Below are 22,821 nucleotides of genomic sequence, written 5' to 3' on the forward strand. Positions count from 1 at the left end.
AAGAATATTTGGACAATATTTCTTCAAACTTATTATGATTAAAATTCAAAGAAAATATTCTGGCAAATCTAGAACATCTTTAGAATCAAATTTAAATCTTATTTCAAAGTCTTTTGAATTTCTTTTAAAATTTTTGTTCTGGAAAATCTAGAAAAATAATGATTTGTCTTTGTTAGAATAATAACTTGGTCCAATTTGTTATATATTCTAACAAAGTGCAGATTGGATTTTAACCTATTTAAAACATGTCATCAAAATTAATCTTAATCAGGAAAAATGACTAATGACGTTCCATAAATTCTTTTTTTAATTTTTTCAAAAAGATTTGAATTAGCTAGTTTTTCTCTTCTTTAAATTTTCATTTTTTTCCTGTTTTCTCCTCTTTTAAACCGTTAAATTAAGTGTTTTTTCATCATTTATTCTCTACAAAAAACCTTCCGTAAAAGGGAAAAAAAATGTATGACGGAATGACAGACAGAAATACCCTTTATATATATATATATATATATATATATATATATATATATATATATATATATATATATATTTTTTTTTATATATATATATATATATATATATTTATATATATATTTATTTCTATATATATTTATATATTTATTTATTTATATATATATATCTATATAGATTTTTATATATGAATATACATATATATATACATAGAGAGAGAGAGAGATTTATTTATTAAAGGTAAATTGAGCAAATTGGCTATTTCTGGCAATTTATTTAAGTGTGTATCAAACTGGTAGCTCTTCGCATTAATCAGTACCCAAAAAGTAGCTCTTGGTTTCAAAAAGGTTGGTGACCCCTGTGTTAGGTTAACATAGCAGCCACCTTCTCAGTTGGTTATTTATGCCTCATATAACGTACACTTATTCAGCCTGTTGTTCACTATTCTTTATTTATTTTAAATTGCCTTTCTTGGTGTTGGGTTTTATCAAATACATTTCCCCCAAAAATGCGACTTATGTACGTTGCACTGGAGTATAGTTTTTTTCCCTTCTTTATTGTGCATTTTCGGCCGGTTTATAATCCGAAAAATACGGTATTAGTGTTCCTAAAAGTCAGATGTACCGGCGCCAGGACACATTTTTTTCTCTAAATTTGGCCCCCGAGTCAAAATAACTGCCCAGGCCTGTGTTTGAGTGTGCACTGTTACTGTTGTATGACACATTTTCATAACTGTTAACCTGCTTTCCCTTGCATTTCTTCTTCTATTTCGCCTCCGGGCTTTTTGCATAAATGAACTCGTAGTAACAGCCTGTCCTGCTGAAGTGTTTTGTCCCCGCTTCTTTTTGTGTCCCTCTGTGGGAAACAGCATGTGTCCCTTTTAATCTGACACGCCATCACTGGCGATGTGCCACACATGCAGGCAGTCACATGACCTCAGATGTGGTTATGCCTCCTTTGTAGGGATGCGGACTGATTATAAGGATTTGCAGAGGATGCTAGATACATTTGCGAATGAGTCTTGTTGCGTTAGGACCAGATGTTCCTCCAAGGGAATTTAAGTCACTGGTCAATCTCAAGTTCTTTTGATGACACATAAAATGAGTTTAAATGATCACCCAGAACAGAATAGGTATTTTGCATTTTACTCCAAAGCTTTGGAGAAACCAACCTAAAAAAAACACATTCAAATTGCGTGGCCAAGTTGATCTGAAAACATTACGGAAGCGCTGTGTTCTTCAATATGTCCCTCGCCCACACTTCCCAGAACGAATACACATGTCTATTGTTCTCCTTAGCTGGAGACAGGATGAGATATGAAAAAGGACTATTGCTACTCCCTACATTACAAGCTCAAGGTAGTCCACAGTGTACCATCGGTCATGAGATGGAGAAAAGATAGAAAGAGTACAAGATGGAATACTAGCTATTTCAAATATGACTATATAGAAAAGAAATAACTCCTAAATATGGATATATGTAGATATCTATCTCCGTCAGTCTGTATCGGTGTTATCACAAATTAGCATTTGTACGGCTTGCTGTTACCATGTGTATGCATTTGGTGCACCATTTAGGACCACCATCGAATAGTTTGTCTATGACAAAAGAGACAGTCTTTTGGGCTAAAGATCATCCTTCTGTTTTGTACTGATCCATCACTAAATAAAAACACTATTTGGAGCTTTAGAGTAATTGCTAAGTAAGTGTACATTTCTTGACAGGGGGACTTTTTGTTGATAAGGCATTTGTTGACAAAGTGGTGACCCTCGCCCCATCCTTGTTTGGGAATGACTGAGCATTTCATGAAAGCTGCTTTTATACCCAATCATGGCAACAAACACCTGTTCCCAATTAGACTGTTCACCTGTGGGATGTTCCAAATAAGTCTTTGATGAGCATTCCTCTACTTTCTCAGTCTTTTCTGCCACTTGTGCCAGCTTTTAGAATAGAATAGAATAGAGTTTTATTGTCATTATTGCAATGAACAGGTTCAAAGGACAACGAAATTGGAGCAGCTCCTCCTAAGGTGCATATACAATATGGTAGTATAAATTAAAAAAAATAAATAAATAAATAAATAAAAAATAAAAAATAAAAAATAAAAAAAGAGATGACAGATGTATCTATGTATACATACATAAAACATTATTTCACATTGTAGTCCAAAAAAATAGAAAAACATTTAAACATTACACACGAGGACATGATGGACATATGGACACTCAGTGCCTGTTTAGTGCTACTATGGCTCTTGGGTAAAAGCTGTTTTTTAGTCTATTGGTGCTCGCTTTTAGCACCCTGTAGCGTCTGCCTGAGGGTAGCAGTTCCAGGTGGCTGTGCCCGGGGTGGAATGGGTATATTTTTTGAAACATGTTGCAGGCATCAAATTTCAAATGAGCTAATATTTGCAAAAAAGAACAAAGTTTTCCGGTTCAAACGTTAAATATCTTGTCTTTGCAGTCCATTCAATTTAATATACCGTATTTCCTTGAATTGCCGCCGGGGCGCTAATTAATTTAAAACCTCTTCTCAATCCGGCGCTTACCAAAGGAATGCGGTAAATTTAGGCCTGCGTTTATAAACTTGAGTGTGATGTAAAGATACTATCATGAAAAGCACATAATAAAATGTTTTTTATTATGGTCTTACCTTTACTTATAAATGAAGTCCATGCGCAGCTCCTTCTGATCAAAAGCATCGATAACTTGTTTATAAAAGTCTTCCTTATCTTTCTTCAGTTTTAAAAGGCTCTCTGTCTCGATGGAAATCTTCCTTTATTACCTCCTGCTTCGATTGAAAGTCCAGTTTAGAAAACTGTTTTATTTTACATATATAATCCTCCATGTTAAAAGTGCAAGCGAGAGGAAAAAATAAACGATCGCTGCTCACTCTTGCTGCTTGTTGTCACTTCTTCTGCAGCCGAGTAGTCGCAAGAAGGATCACTAGCGCCCTCTACCACCAGGAGGCGGGAGTCATTCAATGACTCATATTTGACACACGCAATTACGGTACATTAATAAAACATAGCTGCTTACTGTTCTTTTTATAGCATATTTAATAGCTTGGACCTTAAATCCTACTGAATAGCTCTTAATCTTCTTCCCTTTATGCAATTTAAAAAATTGTTGAAATCAGCCTCCTCCATTTTGAAAATAATGACAGGTGAAGTGTCACTCGTGACGTGACGAGTTTGACCCGGCGGAAATTCTAGGCATATGCTAATTGTTTTGCGAAACGAGTTTAACCCAGCGGAAAATCTAGACGTGCGCTAATAAAAATAATATTTTGCGAAACGAGTTTGACCCGGCGTTAAAGCTGAGCCGGCGGTAATGCTAAGCATGCGCTAATTATTTTGCGAAACGAGTTTGACCCGGCTGTAATTCTAGGCAGGTGCATACTATATTCCCGGCGGCAATTCAAGGAAACACGGTAAATTGAAAAGGAATTGCAGATTATTGTATTCTCTTTTTATTTACTATTTACACAACGTGACATCTTCACTGCTTTTGGGTTTTGTGTGTGTTTGTGTGTGTGTGTGTGTGTGTGTATCTATATGTATATATGTGTGTGTATATATGTGTATTAATTTTTATGTATGTATTTACTGTATGTATATGTGTACATGCACATATGTGTATATTGATGTATATATGTATGTTTATATATATGATTATGTACACATGTATATGTATGTATACACCGTATTTTTCAGAGTATAAATCGCTTCGGAGTATAAGTCACACCTGCCGAAAATGCATAATAAAGAAGGAAAAAACATATATAAGTCGCACTGGAGTATAAGTCGCATTTTTGGCGGAAATTTATTTGATAAAATCCAACACCAAGAATAGACATTTGAGAGGCAATTTAAAATAAATAAAGAATAGTGAACAACAGGCTGAATAAGTGTACGTTATATGAGGCATAAATAACCAACTGAGAAGGTGCCTGCTATGTTAACCTAACATATTATGGTAAGAGTCATTCAAATAACTATAACATATAGAACATGGGTAGGGAACCTATGATGTGGCTCTTTTGATGACTGCATCTGGCTCTGGGATAAATCTGAGCTGACGTTGCTTAAAGTAATGAATAATTCCACTTGTAATCACAGTGTTAAAAATAATGTTAAAAACATAAAACATTCTCATGCATTTTTAATCCATCCGTTTTCTACCACACCTGTTCAAGAAGTTGCGTTAATGGTAAGAAGTTTTTTATTTATTATTGGTTAGTATGGGGCTTGCCCTTCTGGGGGTTCTTCGGACCACCAAACACCGACATGAGAGCCTGTTTCAGGGTTTCAATATTGTTTTATTTTTCAATAAGTCTCTCAGTTGCTTTCCAGCAATTGTATTTCCATCCTCCACCCCGTCTCTCCTCCTGGCTGCTGCTTATAACAGAGCGACAGGTGATTAGATAACAAGGCCCATGTGGGCTTTCTACGCACCTGTCGCTGATTTTGAAGCCGGTCCCGGTGCACCCCACTTCACTGCAGGCCTGCGGGCCACGCCCTTCCACAGTTAGCTTTAGAATAACAATGTTATTACAAAGAATAAGAGACCTATTATACTCTAGAAATGTTGGTCTTACTTAAAAATGCACGTGTTTAGTTGTGTTCAGTGTTAAAAAAAATATTATATGGCTCTTACGGAAATATGTTTTAAAATATTTGGCTTTTTGGCTCTCTCAGCCAAAAAGGTTCCCGACCCCTGATATAGAACATGCTATACCTTTACCAAACAATCTGCCACTCCTAATCCGTAAATCCCATGAAATCTTACACGTCTAGTCTCTTACGTGAATGAACTAAATAATATGATTTGATATTTTACGGTAATGTGTTAATAATTTCAGACATAAGTCGCTCCCGAGTATAAGTCACACCCCCGGCCAAACTGAAAAAAACTGCGACTTATTGTCTGAAAAATACGGTATGTAAATATAAATATATATACATATAAAATGTGTGTCTATATATATATATATATATATATATATATATATATATATATGTATATGTATATGTATGTGTGTGTGTGTAACCAGCAGATATTTCTAACCGTCACACATCTTTTCCTGCAGGCTTGACTATGGGTTGCGTCAAGAGTAAAGAGGACAAAGGCCCTGCGCTGAAGTACCGACCGGATAACAACACCAATAACACTCCCGTCAATGCCCACCTGGGCCACTACGGGCCGGAGCCCACCATGATGGGCTACTCGCCGGCAGCGAAGAACCTCAATAATAGCTACAACAGCCACGCCGCTGCCAGCGCCCTCACACCTTTTGGTGGGGCGTCGTCCACCATGACACCCTTTGGCGGCGCCTCCACCTCCTTCACGTCGGTGGCTGTGAGCAGCCCCTTTCCCGGTGTAATTACAGGTGAGTTGGCCGTGCATTATAAGACATTTGCTTACTATATTTCTTTACATTTCCTACCTGTTAACTACGAGTGGTTGGGGGTAACTGCTGCTTTTTCCATTTTTCTTCGGCGAGCATTTCTCAGAACGTGCAGAAAGTGGGGCGTACTCCATATTTTTAGGCCATATCACGATGCATGATATATATCTCCATATTTTGCCTTAGCCTTGAATGAACACTTGCAGCAGATGATCAAATAAAACGACCACAAAATTAGAGCTATGATATGGGAGGCCATGCCTTAGGCAGCCTAAGAAAATAGTTGCAAGCACTCAGTTCAACGCTTGACTGGCAACACAGTTGGGATAGGCTCACACATCCGTTGGTGCAGTCTACGTACACACACTACACACGACACACTACACACTACACACGACACGCGTGGCCAAGTCTCGCTCTCTTTCTTCCAAGGAAGATAAATCTGACCCGAGGGAACGTTGGCACCAATTTAATCCGAGCCGCTCAATTTCACCCTGAAGATAAACACATCCGAGTCCTGTTGTCGCTTCACGCTACGTCACGTGACCTGGCACGCTCTGCTCCAGACATTACACGGGTCATGTGACGAGACGTGATTAAGTGTTGTTACAACAGAACACAAGTATTTAGATCATCGTTTCTTGCTCGAGGCATATTTACACGTGGCAGTCGTGCTTTGGCACTTGTAAATTTAGATGATCCTTAAGTGTTTCATCCGGCTCTTAAACACTTATTTATCTCTGCCAAGTACCTTTTCATTATGCAAATGCGGTGCAGATTCAAGTACTTGAATACTTTTGTTATATTTTGTATGGTATACTTGAGCATCCATCCATCCATCCATCCATCTTCTTCCGCTTATCCGAGGTCGGGTCGCGGGCGTAGCAGCCTAAGCAGGGAAGCCTAGACTTCCCTCTCCCCAGCCACTTCGTCTAGCTCTTCCCGGGGGATCTCGAGGCGTTCTCAGGCCAGTCGGGAGACATAGTTTTCCTAACGTGTCCTGGGTCTACCGGTTGGATGTGCCCTAAACACCTCCCTAGGGAGGCGTTCAGGTGGCATCCTGACCAGATGCCCAAACCACCTCATCTGGCTCCTCTCCATGTGGAGGAGCAGCGGCTTTACTTTGAGTTCCTCCCGGATGGCAGAGCTTCTCACCCTATCTCTAAGGGAGAGACCCAAACTCTTTTGGGCCGCTTGTACCCGTGATCTTATCCTTTCGGTCATGACCCAAAGCTCATGACCATAGGTGAGGATGGGAACGTAGATCGAACGGTAAATTGAGAGCTTTGCCTTCCGGCTCAGCTCCTTCTTCACCACAACGGATCGGTACAACGTCCGCATTACTGAAGACGCCGCACCGATCCGCCTGTCGATCTCACGATCCACTCTTCCCCCACTCGTGAACAAGACTCCTAGGTACTTGAACTCCTCCACTTGGGGCAGGGTCTCCTCCCCAACCCGGAGATGGCACTCCACCCTTTTCCGGGCGAGGACCATGGACTCGGACTTGGAGGTGCTGATTCTCATTCCGGTCGCTTCACACTCGGCTGCGAACCGATCCTTGAGCATAATCAATGTTATTACTGCATTTACCACTGCATTTATTTCATATTTCACATCACATTACCAGGGACAGCACACAGCCTGGCTTCCACCTGTTCCACCTGCTACTAGGGCTGGGCGATATATCGATATACTTGATATATCACAAGTTTGTCTCTGTGCGGTATAGAAAATGACTATATCATGATATTCGAGTAAACATTCTCACGCAGTTGCTTTCAGCGGCTGGCATTACATTACAGGTTTTTCTCACTCTTTCTTGTCTCTCCTAATCACAGACAGCAAGCCCACCTTTGATTGATTGATAGATACTTTTATTAGTAGATTGCACAGTACAGTACATATTCCGTACAATTGACCACTAAATGGTAACACCCCAATAAGTTTTTCAACTTGTTTAAGTCGGGGTCCACGTTAATCAATTCATGGTACAAATATATACTATCAGCATAATACAGTCATCACACAAGTTAATCATCATAGTATATACATTGAATTATTTACATTATTTACAATCCGGGGGGTGGGATGAGGAGATTTGGTTGATATCAGTACTTCATCTAGGTGTATGTGTGTGTGTGTGATTGTGTGTATACATATGTATGTATATATAGATGTGTATATATATAAATTGTATATATGTGTGTGTTGTGTATTAATGAGTGTGCATATGTATATATGTAAGTGTGTGTGAATTTAAATGTATTATATACAGATAATATATAGCATCCACGCAGCAACCACTGAATTGAATTATATTATATATATTATTGTATTATATATTGTGTATATATATATTGTATATATATAGGGGTGGGACCTAATAAGTTTACTTCTTCCCACTCCCTTTTGAGCCAATCTTGACATCTACAAAAGATTAGTCACATGTAATGTTTTCAATGTAGGTGTAAATATCATGTATATATATATATTTATTTTGTATTTTATGTCATTCTTTTGTTTTGTTTGCATGGCTCAAAATAAACCATTCATTCATTCATTCATTCAAAATTAGATATCAGCTCAGATCAGTATAGATGGCAGAGTTAAAAATATGTATTTAAAAAAACAGCAAAAAAAGCTAGCTCCATACATTAGGCAAATTCAATCTGAGAGATAATTCTGTAAGACTTGCGTGTTCAGCCATGATAGCCCCATGAAAACGTGATATCCTTTTTTTTTAATCCCAGGGAACGGCCATGGACCTTTCATCATAGATATGAATAAACACTCCATGTTTCTCCAGTTTAGCGACCATCTTACCTCGGACAGCTGGTCCCCATCATTTTTTTGATGTCAATGGTACATGTACTATTTAAATATACATATACATACAATACGCTGACATTTATAACAAATCGAACCGTTTGGAAATTAGTTGAAAATTGAGCAAGCTATTGGTTATTTAAATAGTACATGTTCCTTAACATCTATGTACCGGGCGGGGCCCGCTGCCTGAGGTAAGATGGCCACCACGTTGATCCTCTAGTGTTTACATAAATCTTTGCCTTTCACTGTGATGACCCGCTCTGCTATGTGTCTGAGTGGTCATATGAGAGCCAATCAGAAAGAAGGGGCTGTCTAAGCATACCCGCCCCCAAAGTGGCGAAACAAAAATGACAGCACAAGGAGAGATGCCAGGAGTACACAGATAGATAGATAGATAGTACTTTATTTATTCCGTCAGGAGAGTTCCTTCAGGAAAATAAAAATTTTCAGCACAATCCCATTCAAGATCAGACAAACATTACAGGGAGACAGAACAGGATCGCTGACGGGTCTGCCGGCTTCCAGCGCCCCTTACAAAAAAGATGACATACAGGTAAACAGGGGGGGGGGGGGGGGGGGGGGGGTAGAAAAGAATAGAAGATTAAAATAAAATTTAAAAAAATCGGCCTTAGCCTGGGCCCTGGAGTGGGGGTGAGACTGAGGCCAAGGGAAAAATAAAAATAAATAAAACAACAACTCATAGCCATAGTACACATCCCTCTTCCATGTGTGTAAGAGGGAGACATCAAACATCAAAGAACACAGAGGACATCAAAGACATTAAAGCAGCAGATACAAGCAGACACTTCTACATACACACATGAATAAAAAGTAAAAGAAACATATCCACTGTGGTGGCCTCTGTGGTGTTCCACGCCATCGTCTGCTGGGGTGGAGGGAGCATGGCCAGAGACAGGAGCAGACCCAACAAAGCAACCAAGACAGCTGACTCCACTCTCGGCCAATGTCCAGTCCGCATGGATGAGCGAGGATACGTCCAAGGTGACTGAGGTGTCCGACACCTGCTCACCCAGCCAAGACACCGCGAAGCCTCTCCGTCCCAGCGCTCAGTGCTAGCTCTGCAGCCCTGTCCCCTCATCTGCATCTCCTCCAGTCCCTCCAAACTCTGCAGTCCTGTCCCCTCATCCACATCTCCTCCAGTCTCTCCAAACAGACTCTGGTGTGGCAGAGACCCAGCAGCTGGTCTCCATGGCCAAAAGGCTCCCGGGAGGCAGATCCAGAAGTCCACAAAAAAAGCACCACAGAGGTCACGAAAGTGCCACCCCTTGTCACACAGTCCCAAAGGGTCCCGGACCAAAATGCAAACAAATATAATAAGACATGAAAAGAAGAGGGAAACACAAAAGGATGACACAAGAGCACATAGCTCCTGCCTACAGCAGCCACTACAGCAGCGCCATCTTGGAAAAAAAATAGCGCACAGACCGAGACGGCGTGCGCGCACAAAGGCACCGCGCGTACGCAAAGGGTGTCGCACGAAGTGGAGAATCAGCGCGCGATAACAGTTTTTATGCGCTTGGATTTTTTGGAACAAAAAAACACAGCTAACGTTACAGCATGTGTAACGTTAGCTGTGATGCTAGTGGTAATGCGAGAGAAAGAAGGTGCAAATCTGGTAACAAATGAAGGAAGAATTAATTCCCAATAAAAACAGCAGGGGGTCCATCGTCTGGCGGCGGCTTGGCTTCAATTGGGAATATGTCCAACAGACAACCGTAATATCTCAAGTATGCGGCAAAAGCATTTCTACCAAAAGTAGCATTACTGCTAATATGTAGCATCATTTGAAAAGTCACCTGCTAGAGAATGAAGAGTGCTTACTCCACATGTCAACATCTCCATTCGGTGCCACACGCCCACACCATCAAAATGCCGAGGCAAACATTTCCACATCAACACCGTATGAAAAAAATAGTCAACAACAACAGGAGATAATGTCCGCAAGAACCTACCACATAATGAAGGACATACACTATTTGGTTTCTTAGTATGCAGCTCACTTTTACTTGACACTTATTGAAATATCTTGTGTGACATCATGCACAAAAGTGCACTTTATTTGTTTTAAACGATTGTAGTGGCGTTCTGTACAAAAAGTGCACTTTAATTTAGTGTTGTTTTCATATGTCATCTTAGTGCAGGGGTAGGGAACCTATGGCTCTTTTGATGACTGCATCTGGCTCTCAGATAAATCTTAGCTGACATTGCTTGACATGATAAGTAATGAATAATTCCACTGGTAATCACAGTTTTGATTGATTGATTGAAACTTTTATTAGTAGATTGCACAGTCCAGTTCATATTCCGTACAATTGACCACTAAAGGGAAACACCCGATTAAATTTTTCAACTTGTTTAAGTCGGGGTCCACGTAAATCAATTTATGGTACGTGTTAAAGTGTTAAAAACAACGTTGAAAATATAAAACCTTCTCATGCATTTTAATCCATCCATCCGTTTTCTACCCCACTAGATCAAAAAGTCGAATTCAGAAGTATTTTATTCATTATTGGTTAGCTTCAGAACAACAACGTTATTAAAAAGAATAAGAGACTTATTATACTCTAAAAATGTTGGTCTTACTTAGAAATGCAGGCATTTAGTTGTATTCAGTGTTAACAAATATATGGCTCTCACAGAAATCCATTTTAAAATATTTGGTTTTCATGGCTCTCCCCACCAAAAAGGTTCCCGACCCCTGTCTTAGTGACATCATGCACAAAAGTGCACTCGTAGCTTGTTTTCAAATGTCTCTGACAATCTTGCACTTTCTGTTTTGGAAATGACATGAATGTTTGTGCCACTGCTTAATAACTGTTTAATAAATACACTTTTAGTTGTGGTTTCCCTCTCTGCATGAATGTTTAAAAGTAGTGAAGTGAAGTGACTTATATTTATATAGCGCTTTTCTCAAGTGACTCAAAGCGCTTTACATAGTGAAAGCCAATATCTAAGTTACATTTAAAGCAGTGTGGGTGGCACTGGGAGCAGGTGGGTCAAGTGTCTTGCCCAAGGACACAACGGCAGTGACTAGGATGGTACAAGCGGGAATCGAACCTGCAACCCTCAAGTTGCTGACACGGCCACTCCACCAACCGAGCTATACCGCCCCACATATATTAGTAGCATAAGTAGCATATATGAATGCAGTATGAAGAAGACTGTTTGAATGTAGACACAAAGAATAATAATACTGCTGTGTTTATATGCATCAAGTGTTCATTCAAGGCTAAGGCAAAATATGGAGATATATATCATGCATCGCGGTATGGCCTAAAAATATGGAGATGTTTAAAAAAGGCCATATCGCCCAGCCCTACCTGCTACCATCGGGCAGGTGCATCAGAGCCAGAACAAACAGGCTCAGAGACAGCTTCTCTCCCACAGTTGTCACCATCCTGAACTCAAACTTATAATAAATTATTCCCCCATATACAATATTCTACCCCAAGACCCTACTGTGCAATATTACCCTTCGAGTGCAATACGCCCGACACTGATTGTTATTATTAATCCATTACTCTTGTTTTGTTTTGTATATTGTACAGTTTTTTGTATATTGTATGGGATTGTTTATTGTTTTTTTGGGATATTAGTCTGTTTATTTTAATTCTTATTTTTTTATCTTTATTACTTATTTGATTTATTTTTATTCCATATCTGTTTCAACTACTGCACCTTAAATTTGAGTCCTCAATCTCGTTATATGCAAATATAATGACAATAAAGTCCATTCTATTCTATTCTATATTTGATAATTTCTCAGGAAATAGGTTGTATGCTATTAATATGCTTTAACACAAAAAAAAGTACTTAATTTCCCCCAAAACACTGTGGTTAAGTGATGCAGGTGCTTCCATAATAATCCAGTTATTTTTACATTCAAAATTGCATAATTTTTGATATTTTTATTTAGTCATTTTAAGTGAACAAAACAATTAAATAAATTGAAATACTACTCAAACAATTTCTGCACAATATTATGGTCAGAGGGATGCTAACAAAAACAACAATAACTTTGAGTTTACATAATAATGTTCATACCGCAGATAAAAAGAGCAACATAAAATTATATATATATATATATATATATATGTATATATATATACATATCTCTTTTCATAAAACAAACAAAGAACCAATGGCCTAAAATATACATATTTGGGTACCAAAGACAAACAATTAGTGGTGAAAAAATACCATCCATCCATTTTTTTACTGCTTGTCCCGTAATCAATAAAATAGTCAATAACTAATAAAACCAGTCATGACATTAGGTACAATCTAGGATAATCTCTTTCCGCAATATATGAATTCAATATTATAGAAATGTATCCAGTTGTATTTTTTAATCACATTTTGCACCAGAATTGTAGTACATTTGATCATTTCTCAGTAAATGTAATACTTGTAATATAATCAAGACAATTATTGTATTAATTAATGTAATAAGTAAAGTATGTTGCAGAAGGAGGCAGCACGGTGGCCCAGGGGTTAGTGCATGTGGCTCGCAATACGAAGGTTCTGAGGTCAAACCCGGGCTCGGGATCTTTCTGTGTGGAGTTAGCATGTTCCTCCAGGTACTCCGGCTTCCTCCCACCTCCAAAGGCACGCACCTGGGGATAGGCCCCGCCCACATCCAAAGACATGCACCTGGGGATAGGCCCCTCCCACCTCCCAAAGGCATGCACCTGGGAATAGGCCCCTCTCACCTCCAAAGGCATGCACCTGGGGATAGGCCCCGCCCACATCACAAGACATGCACCTGGGAATAGGCCCCTCCCACCTCCAAAGGCACGCACCTGGGGATAGGCCCCTCCCACCTCCAAAGACATGCACCCGGGAATAGGCCCCTCCCACCTCCAAAGACATGCACCTGGGGATAGGCCCCGCCCACCTCCAAAGACATGCACCTGGGGATAGGCCCCTCCCACCTCCAAAGACATGCACCTGGGGATAGGCCCCTCCCACCTCCAAAGACATGCACCTGGGGATAGGCCCCTCCCACCTCCAAAGACATGCACCTGGGGATAGGCCCCTCCCACCTCTTTAGACATGCACCTGGGGATAGGCCCCTCCCACCTCCAAAGACATGCACCCGGGGATAGGCCCCTCCCACCTCCAAAGACATGCACCTGGGGATAGGCCCCTCCCACCTCCAAAGACATGCACCTGGGAACAGGCCCCTCCCACCTCCAAAGACATGCACCTGGGGATAGGCCCCTCCCACCTCCAAAGACATGCATCTGGGGATAGGTTGATTGGCAACACTAAATTGGCCCTAATGTGTGAATGTTGTCTGTCTATCTGTGTTGGCCCTGCTATGAGGTGGCGACTTGTCCAGGGTGTACGCCGCCTTCCACCCGAATGCAGCTAAGATAGGCTCCAGCGCCCCCCGCCACCCCAAAAGGGACAAGCGGTAGAAAATGAATGGATGGATGTTGCAGAAGGTGGTCTTATTAAATGTCGTAATTTTTCATCCATCCATCCATCATCTTCCGCTTATCCGAGGTCGGGTCGCGGGGGCAACAGCCTAAGCAGGGAAACCCAGACTTCCCTCTCCCCAGCCACTTCGTCTAGCTCTTCCCGGGGGATCCCAAGGCGTTCCCAGGCCAGCCGGGAGACATAGTCTTCCCAAGGTGTCCTGGGTCTTCCCCGTGGCCTCCTACTGGTTGGACGTGCCCTAAACACCTCCCTAGGGAGGCGTTCGGGTGGCATCCTGACCAGATGCCCGAACCACCTCATCTGGCTCCTCTCCATGTGGAGGAGCAGCGGCTTTACTTTGAGTTCCTCCCGGATGGCAGAGCTTCTCACCCTATCTCTAAGGGAGAGACCCGCCACACGGCGGAGGAAACTCATTTCGGCCGCTTCAGCAAAAATGATTAATTCTTCATTTGATGGTTGGTGGTTGCATTGAAGCTGTGGTTGTGTTCAAATGTTGTATGTGTGTGCTTGTGTGTAGGCGGTGTCACATTCTTTGTGGCGTTGTACGACTACGAAGCGAGGACGTCGGACGATCTGTCGTTCAAGAAAGGGGATCGCTTCCAAATTATCAACAACACGTGAGTGCAAAGTGTTACACTGTTGTGTGTGTGTGTGTGTGTGTGTGTGTGTGTACTTTTTTAATCCCTCTTTGTATTTGGATCTGCTATTGAGGCTGAAATCTGTCTGGGTTTAATGGCCTCCTCTGACAGGCCATCTGTTCTCATCACTTTTCCTCCCGCCGTTCTGTCATCCTTTACAACTCTTTAATACATTTTTTGCTGCTGGATTCTATTGGAAGCTGTTGCTCTCAATGCTTCTTTCGAGTGTTTTTAAAGGGCTGTTGGTGTTCTAAATGCACTTTTCCCCATGTAGGGAAGGAGACTGGTGGGAGGCTCGTTCCATCAACACGGGACAGAAGGGTTACATCCCCAGCAACTACGTGGCCCCCGCTGACTCCATACAGGCCGAGGAGTGAGGACTCTTTTATCATCTTTAACTTAAACATCTCCACTGGTTTGATATTTGCACAATGCAAAGGGGTGTCAAGTTCCCACACTGCTCACATTTAAGTGACAGGCAGATGCATATTGCCCAGCCCAGTCTTTTTCAACCACTGTGCCGCGGCACACTTAAGATACAGTCTGGTGTGCCGTGGGAGATCATCTAATTTCACCTATTTGGGTTAAATATAGTTTTAGCAAACCAGTAAATATAGTCTGCAATAATGTCAATCAATCAATCAATCAATATTTATTTATATAGTCCTAAATCACAATTGTCTCAAAGGGCTGCACAAACCACAACGACATTCTCGGTAGAGCCCACATAAGAATAAGGAAAAACTCACACCCAGTGGGACGTCGGTGACAGTGACAATGATGACTATGAGAAACCTTGGAGAGGACCGCAGGGGACCGAAAGCAATGGATGTTGAGCGGGTCTAACATAATAGTGAGAGTCCAGTCCATAGTGGATCAAGCATAATATTGTAAGAGTCCAGTCCATAGTGGATCTAACATAATAGTGAGAGTCCAGTCCATAGTGGATCTAACATAATAGTGTGAGAGTCCAGTCCATAGTGGATCTAACATAATAGTGAGAGTCCAGTCCATAGTGGATCTAACATAATAGTGTGAGAGTCCAGTCCATAGTGGATCTAACATAATAGTGTGAGAGTCCAGTCCATAGTGGATCTAACATAATAGTGTGGGAGTCCAGTCCATAGTAGACCTAACATAATAGTGAGAGTCCAGTCCATAGTGGATCTAACATAATAGTGTGAGAGTCCAGTCCATAGTGGATCTAACATAATAGTGAGAGTCCAGTCTATAGTGGATCCAACATAATAGTGTGAGTCCAGTCTATAGTGGATCTAACATAATATTGTGAGAGTCCAGTCCATAGTGGATCTAACATAATAGAGTGAGAGTCCAGTCCATAGTGGATCTAACATAATAGTGTGAGAGTCCAGTCCATAGTGGATCTAACATAATAGTGTGAGAGTCCAGTCCATAGTGGATCTAACATAATAGTGTGAGAGTCCAGTCCATAGTAGATCTAACATAATAGTGTGAGAGTCCAGTCCATAGTGGATCTAACATAATAGTGAGAGTCCAGTCCATAGTGGATCTAACATAATAGTGAGAGTCCAGTCCATAGTGGATCTAACATAATAGTGTGAGAGTCCAGTCCATAGTGGATCTAACATAATAGTGAGAGTCCAGTCCATAGTGGATCTAACATAATAGTGAGTCCAGTCCATAGTGGATCTAACATAATAGTGAGAGTCCAGTCCATAGTGGATCTAACATAATAGTGAGAGTTCAGTCCATAGTGGATCTAACATAATAGTGAGAGTCCAGTCCATAGTGGATCTAACATAATAGTGAGAGTCCAGTCCATAGTGGATCTAACATAATAGTGAGAGTCCAGTCCATAGTGGATCTAACATAATAGTGAGAGTCCAGTCCATAGTGGATCTAACATAACGATGAGAGTCCAGTCCAAAGTGGATCTGACATAATAGTGAGAGTCCAGTCCATAGTGGATCTAACATAACGATGAGAGTCCAGTCCATAGTGGATCTAACATAATAGTGAGAGTCCAGTCCATAGTGGATCTAACATAATAGTGAGAGTCCAGTCCATAGTGGATCTAACATAACGATGAGAGTCCAGTCCAAAGTGGATCTGACATAATAGTGAAAGTCCAGTCCATTGTGGATCTAACATAACAATGAAAGTCCAGTCCAAAGTGGATCCAATATAGTAACGAGAGTCCCGTCCATAGTGGAGCAGGCAGGAAACCATCCCAAGCGGAGGCGGATCAGCAGCGCAGAGATGTCTCCAACCGATACACAAGCGAGCGGTCCATTCTGGGTCCCGGCTCTGGACAGCTAATACTTCATCCATGGCCACCGGACCTGTGTCCACCCATCCCCCGTCCACAAGGGAGAGTGGGACAGAGGAGAAAAAGAAAAGAAACGGCAGATCAACTGGTCTAAAAAGGGGTCTATTTAAAGGCTAGAGTATACAAATGAGTTTTAAAATGGGACATAAATGCTTCTACTGAAGTAGCATCTCGAACTGTTACCGGGTTGTTGAGTGCAACGTCCCCTCTAAGGTACGCACCTGTGCAATTGCACACTGCTCACGGCAAATCCAGGCCGCGCACAAAATCGAATAAAAAGATAAGCGCATAACAGTGTGCACGTCAGCCGGCCCTCACATGTGCGCCACTGACTGCTAAAGGAGTTTTGGCGTTTGCTCACACACATGAAAAACTGGAGGGAAAATTGAAGTGTCGGTGCTGTCTGGAGCTGGGCAGAGTAACCGTGTAATACTCTTCCCTATCAGTGGGTGGCAGCGGGTAGCTAATTGCTTCGTAGATGTGGGAAACAGTGGGAGGCAGTGTGAAGGTAAAAAGGTGTCGAATGCTTAAACCAAAAATAAACAAAAGGTGAGTGCCCCTAAGAAAAGGCATTGAAGCTTAGGGAAGGCTATGCAGAACGAAAGTAAAACTGAACTGGCTACAAAGTAAACAAAAACAGAATGCTAGACGACAGCAAAGACTTACTGTGGAGCAAAGACGGCACAGGAATTCCTCTGTTAAGCCGGGGGTTAGTGGGAGGTGTATATTGTAGCGTCCTGGAAGAGTTAGTGCTGCAAGGGGTTCTGGGTATTTGTTCTGTTGTGTTTATGTTGTGTTAGGGTGCGGATGTTCTCCCGAAATGTGTTTCTCATTCTTGTTTGGTGTGTGTTCACAGTGTGGCGCATATTTGTAACAGTGTTAAAGGGGAACATTATCACAATTTCAAAAGGGTTAAAAACAATAAAAATCAGTTCCCAGTGGCTTGTTTTATTTTTCGAAGTTTTTTTCAAAATTTTACACCTCCCGGTATATCCCTAAAAAAGCTTTAAAGTTCTTGATTTTCCTATTTGGGATATGACTGCCCATTTCCCTGTGACGTCATACAGGGCTGCCAATACAAACAAACAATGGCGGTTACCACTGCAAGATATAGCGACATTAACTCGGATTCAGACTCGGATTTCAGCGGCTTAAGCGATTCAACAGATTACGCATGTATTGAAACAGATGGTCGGAGTATGGAGGCAAATAGCGAAAACGAAATTGAAGTTATTGAGCGAATAGCTATTGACGCTATTCGGCCATAGCATGGGTGTACCTAATGAAATGGCCCAAAGCACGGCTGCCTTATTAGCATCGCCGGTAAAATGTGCGGACCAAACGATCAGGACTTTCGCATCTTGTGACACTGGCGCAACTTAAATCCGTCGATTGGTAAGTGTTTGTTTCGCATTAAATGTGGGTATCTAGTTTCAAATGTACATACAGCTAGCGTAAACAGCATGTTAGCATCGATTAGCGTAGCATGTTAGCATCGATTAGCTGGCAGTCATGCTGCGACCAAATATGTCTGATTAGCACATAAGTCAACAACATCAACAAAACTCACCTTTGTGATTTGGTTGACTTAATGGTTGCAAATGCATCTGCAGGTTATCCATACATCTCTGTGCCATGTCTGTCTTAGCATCGCCGCTCAAATGTGGAGACACTCTGGTACATTCAATGGGGGTCTGGCGGCAGATTTCTTGCCAGTGGTGCAACTTGAATCCCTCCCTGTTAGTGTTGTTACACCCTCCGACAACACACCCACCAGGCATGATGTCTCCAAGGTTCCAAAAATAGTCGAAAAAACGGAAAATAACAGAGCGGAGACCCGGTGTTTGTAATGTGAAAATGAAAATGGCGGCTGTATTACCTCGGTGACGTCACGTTCTGACGTCATCGCTAAAAGACCGATAAACAGAAAGGCGTTTAATTCGCCAAAATTCACCCCTTTAGAGTTCGGAAATCGGTTCAAAAAATACATGGTCTTTTTTCTGCACCATCAAGGTATATATTGACGCTTGCATAGGTTTGGTGATAATGTTCCCCTTTAAAATTGTTTATACGGCCACCCTCAGTGTGACCTGTATGGCTGTTGACCAAGTATGCCTGGCATTCACTTGTGCGTGTGAAAAGCCGTAGATATTACGTGACTGGGCCGGCACGCAAAGGCAGTGTTTTTAAGGTTTTTTGAAGCGCTGTACTCATCCCTACGTCCGTGTACACAGCTGTGTTTTAAAAGTCATACATTTTACTTTTTGATACCGATAATTTCCGATATTACATTTTAAAACATTTATTGGCCGATAATATCCGCAGTCCGATTTTATCGGACATCCCTTAATTGATGGAGATATATATATATATACATGGTAAACTTCTAGTATTTTGTTCTCATCCTGGGGCGGTATAGCTCGGTTGGTAGAGTGGCCGTGCCAGCAACTTGAGGGTTGCAGGTTCGATTCCCGCTTCCGCCATCCTAGTCACTGCCGTTGTGTCCTTGGGCAAGACACTTTACCCACCTGCTTCCAGTGCCACCCACACTGGTTTGAATGTAATTTAGATATTGGGTTTCACTATGCAAAGCGCTTAGAGTCACTAGAGAAAAGGCGCTATATAAATATAATTCACTGAACCCAAACGTGACCTGAGGTACAAACTGTGACAAACCATGATTGTGGCGTACAGAAACACCCTCCGCTTGTTTGTAGCATGCCATTTAAGTTCTTTCTTCTGAATGTTCTGTAGATGGTATTTTGGCAAGATGGGCCGCAAAGACGCAGAGAGACTTTTATTGCTACCAGGAAATCAGCGAGGGACGTTCTTGGCTCGAGAAAGCGAGACGACCAAAGGTGAGAATCCTTTTGTCTCTGCATGTGTTGCATTCAATTTGTTTGTTATTTCATTATTTCCAGTAATTAATTATAAAGGCTTTTTTTGTTCTTTTCCTGAAGGTGCCTACTCTCTGTCCATCCGGGACTGGGATGAGGTCAAGGGAGACAACGTGAAACATTACAAAATCCGAAAGCTGGACAGCGGCGGTTACTACATCACCACCCGAGCTCAGTTTGAGACGCTACAGAAGCTGGTCAAACACTACACGGGTATGCTTCCACTAGCCCTGAGCGTGTAGACGCTTTTACATGTTGTGTTTACATAATACCATATTTGACTTTATTCAGCCATAATTGCAGCACTTTTAGACTACATTAATTATTCAGCTGGAGATCTGCTGCTGGTAGAAGATTGTTTACATATATTAAATCATACTTCACAGAGAATGCAATTCTTTCTTCTCTCGTCACGCCTGCAAGCCCACTGGATGGAGAACGCTGGCTGGTTATGACTCAGCACGAAGTTTACCTGGGCCAGGGGTCGGCAACCCAAAATGTTTAAAGAGCCATATTGGACCAAAAATGAAAAAAATGAAAAGCCTTATTCAAGTCTTAAAATAAAGGCAACACGTAACATACAAACCCCGTTTCCATATGAGTTGGGAAATTGTGTTAGATGTAAATATAAACAGAATACAATGATTTGTAAATCCTTTTCATGCCATATTCAGTTGAATATGCTACAAAGACAACATATTTGATGTTCAAACTGATTTTTTTTTTGCAAATAATTATTAACTTTAGAATTTGATGTCAGCTGCACGTGACAAAGAAGTTGGGAAAGGTGGCAAAGTTAATAATAAAGTTGAGGAATGCTCATCAAACACTTATTTGGAACGTCCCACAGGTGTGCAGGCTAATTGGGAACAGGTGGGTGCCATGATTGGCTATAAAAACAGCTTCCCAAAAAATGCTCAGTTTTTGACAAGGAAGGATGGGGCGAGGTACACCCCTTTGTCCACAACTGTGTGAGCAAATAGTCAAACAGTTTAAGAACAACCTTTCTCAAAGTGACATTGCAAGAAATTTAGGGATTTCAACATCTACGCTCCATAATATCATCAAAAGGTTCAGAGAATCTGGAGAAATCACTCCATGTAAGCGGCATGGCCGGAAACCAACATTGAATGACCGTGACCTTCCATCCCTCAGACGGCACTGTATCAAAAACCCACATCAATCTCTAAAGGATATCACCACATGGGCTCAGGAGCACTTCAGAAAACCAATGTCACTAAATACAGTTTGTCGCTACATCTGTAAGTGCAAGTTAAAGCTCTACTATAGAAAGCGAAAGCCATTTATCAACAACATCCAGAAACGACGCCGGCTTCTCTGGGCCCGAGATCATCTAAGATGGACTGATGCAAAGTGGAAAAGTGGTCTGTGGTCTGACGAGTCCACATTTCAAATTGTTTTCGAAAATATTCGACATCGTGTCATCCGGACCAAAGGGGAAGCGAACCATCCAGACTGTTATCGATGCAAAGTTCAAAAGCCAGCATGTGTGATGGTATGGGGGTGCATTAGTGCCCAAGGCATGGGTAACTTACACATCTGTGATGGTATGGGGGTGTATTAGTGAACAAGACATGACTAACTTACACATGTGTGATGGTATGGGGGTGTATTAGTGAACAAGACATGGGTAACTTACACATGTGTGATGGTATGGGGGTGTATTAGTGAACAAGACATGGGTAACTTACACATGTGTGATGGTATGGGGGTGTATTAGTGCCCAAGACATGGGTAACTTACACATGTGTGATGGTATGGGGGTGTATTAGTGAACAAGACATGGGTAACTTACACATCTGTGATGGTATGGGGGTGTATTAGTGAACAAGACATGACTAACTTACACATGTGTGATGGTATGGGGGTGTATTAGTGCCCAAGACATGGGTAACTTACACATGTGTGATGGTATGGGGGTGCATTAGTGAACAAGACATGGGTAACTTACACATCTGTGATGGTATGGGGGTGTATTAGTGAACAAGACATGGGTAACTTACACATGTGTGATGGTATGGGGGTGTATTAGTGAACAAGACATGGGTAACTTACACATGTGTGATGGTATGGGGGTGTATTAGTGAACAAGACATGGGTAACTTACACATGTGTGATGGTATGGGGGTGTATTAGTGAACAAGACATGGGTAACTTACACATGTGTGATGGTATGGGGGTGTATTAGTGAACAAGACATGGGTAACTTACACATGTGTGATGGTATGGGGGTGTATTAGTGAACAAGACATGACTAACTTACACATGTGTGATGGTATGGGGGTGCATTAGTGAACAAGACATGGGTAACTTACACATGTGTGATGGTATGGGGGTGTATTAGTGAACAAGACATGACTAACTTACACATGTGTGATGGTATGGGGGTGTATTAGTGAACAAGACATGACTAACTTACACATGTGTGATGGTATGGGGGTGTATTAGTGAACAAGACATGGGTAACTTACACATGTGTGATGGTATGGGGGTGTATTAGTGAACAAGACATGGGTAACTTACACATGTGTGATGGTATGGGGGTGTATTAGTGAACAAGACATGGGTAACTTACACATGTGTGATGGTATGGGGGTGTATTAGTGAACAAGACATGGGTAACTTACACACGTGTGATGGTATGGGGGTGTATTAGTGAACAAGACATGGGTAACTTACACATGTGTGATGGTATGGGGGTGTATTAGTGCCCAAGGCATGGGTAACTTACACATGTGTGATGGTATGGGGGTGCATTAGTGCCCAAGACATGGGTAAC

General features: G+C 41.5%; 1 protein-coding gene across 2 annotated transcripts in view; it reads left to right on the plus strand.

The window, feature by feature from the left end:
• The window catches only part of yes1 (YES proto-oncogene 1, Src family tyrosine kinase), an 83,481-nt gene that overhangs the window by 31,511 nt on the left and 29,149 nt on the right, over nt 1-22,821 (plus strand). For both annotated transcript variants that reach the window (XM_061921064.1, XM_061921063.1), the window contains 5 exons: nt 5,560-5,859; nt 14,693-14,792; nt 15,088-15,186; nt 19,879-19,982; nt 20,085-20,234. In XM_061921064.1, the coding sequence (XP_061777048.1) occupies nt 5,568-5,859; nt 14,693-14,792; nt 15,088-15,186; nt 19,879-19,982; nt 20,085-20,234 (745 nt within the window). In that variant the 5' untranslated portion in view covers nt 5,560-5,567. The remainder of the gene's footprint in view (nt 1-5,559; nt 5,860-14,692; nt 14,793-15,087; nt 15,187-19,878; nt 19,983-20,084; nt 20,235-22,821) is intronic.

The sequence above is a fragment of the Nerophis ophidion genome, linkage group LG14 (genome assembly GCF_033978795.1).
Source record: "Nerophis ophidion isolate RoL-2023_Sa linkage group LG14, RoL_Noph_v1.0, whole genome shotgun sequence".
NCBI classification, from domain to species: domain Eukaryota; kingdom Metazoa; phylum Chordata; class Actinopteri; order Syngnathiformes; family Syngnathidae; genus Nerophis; species Nerophis ophidion.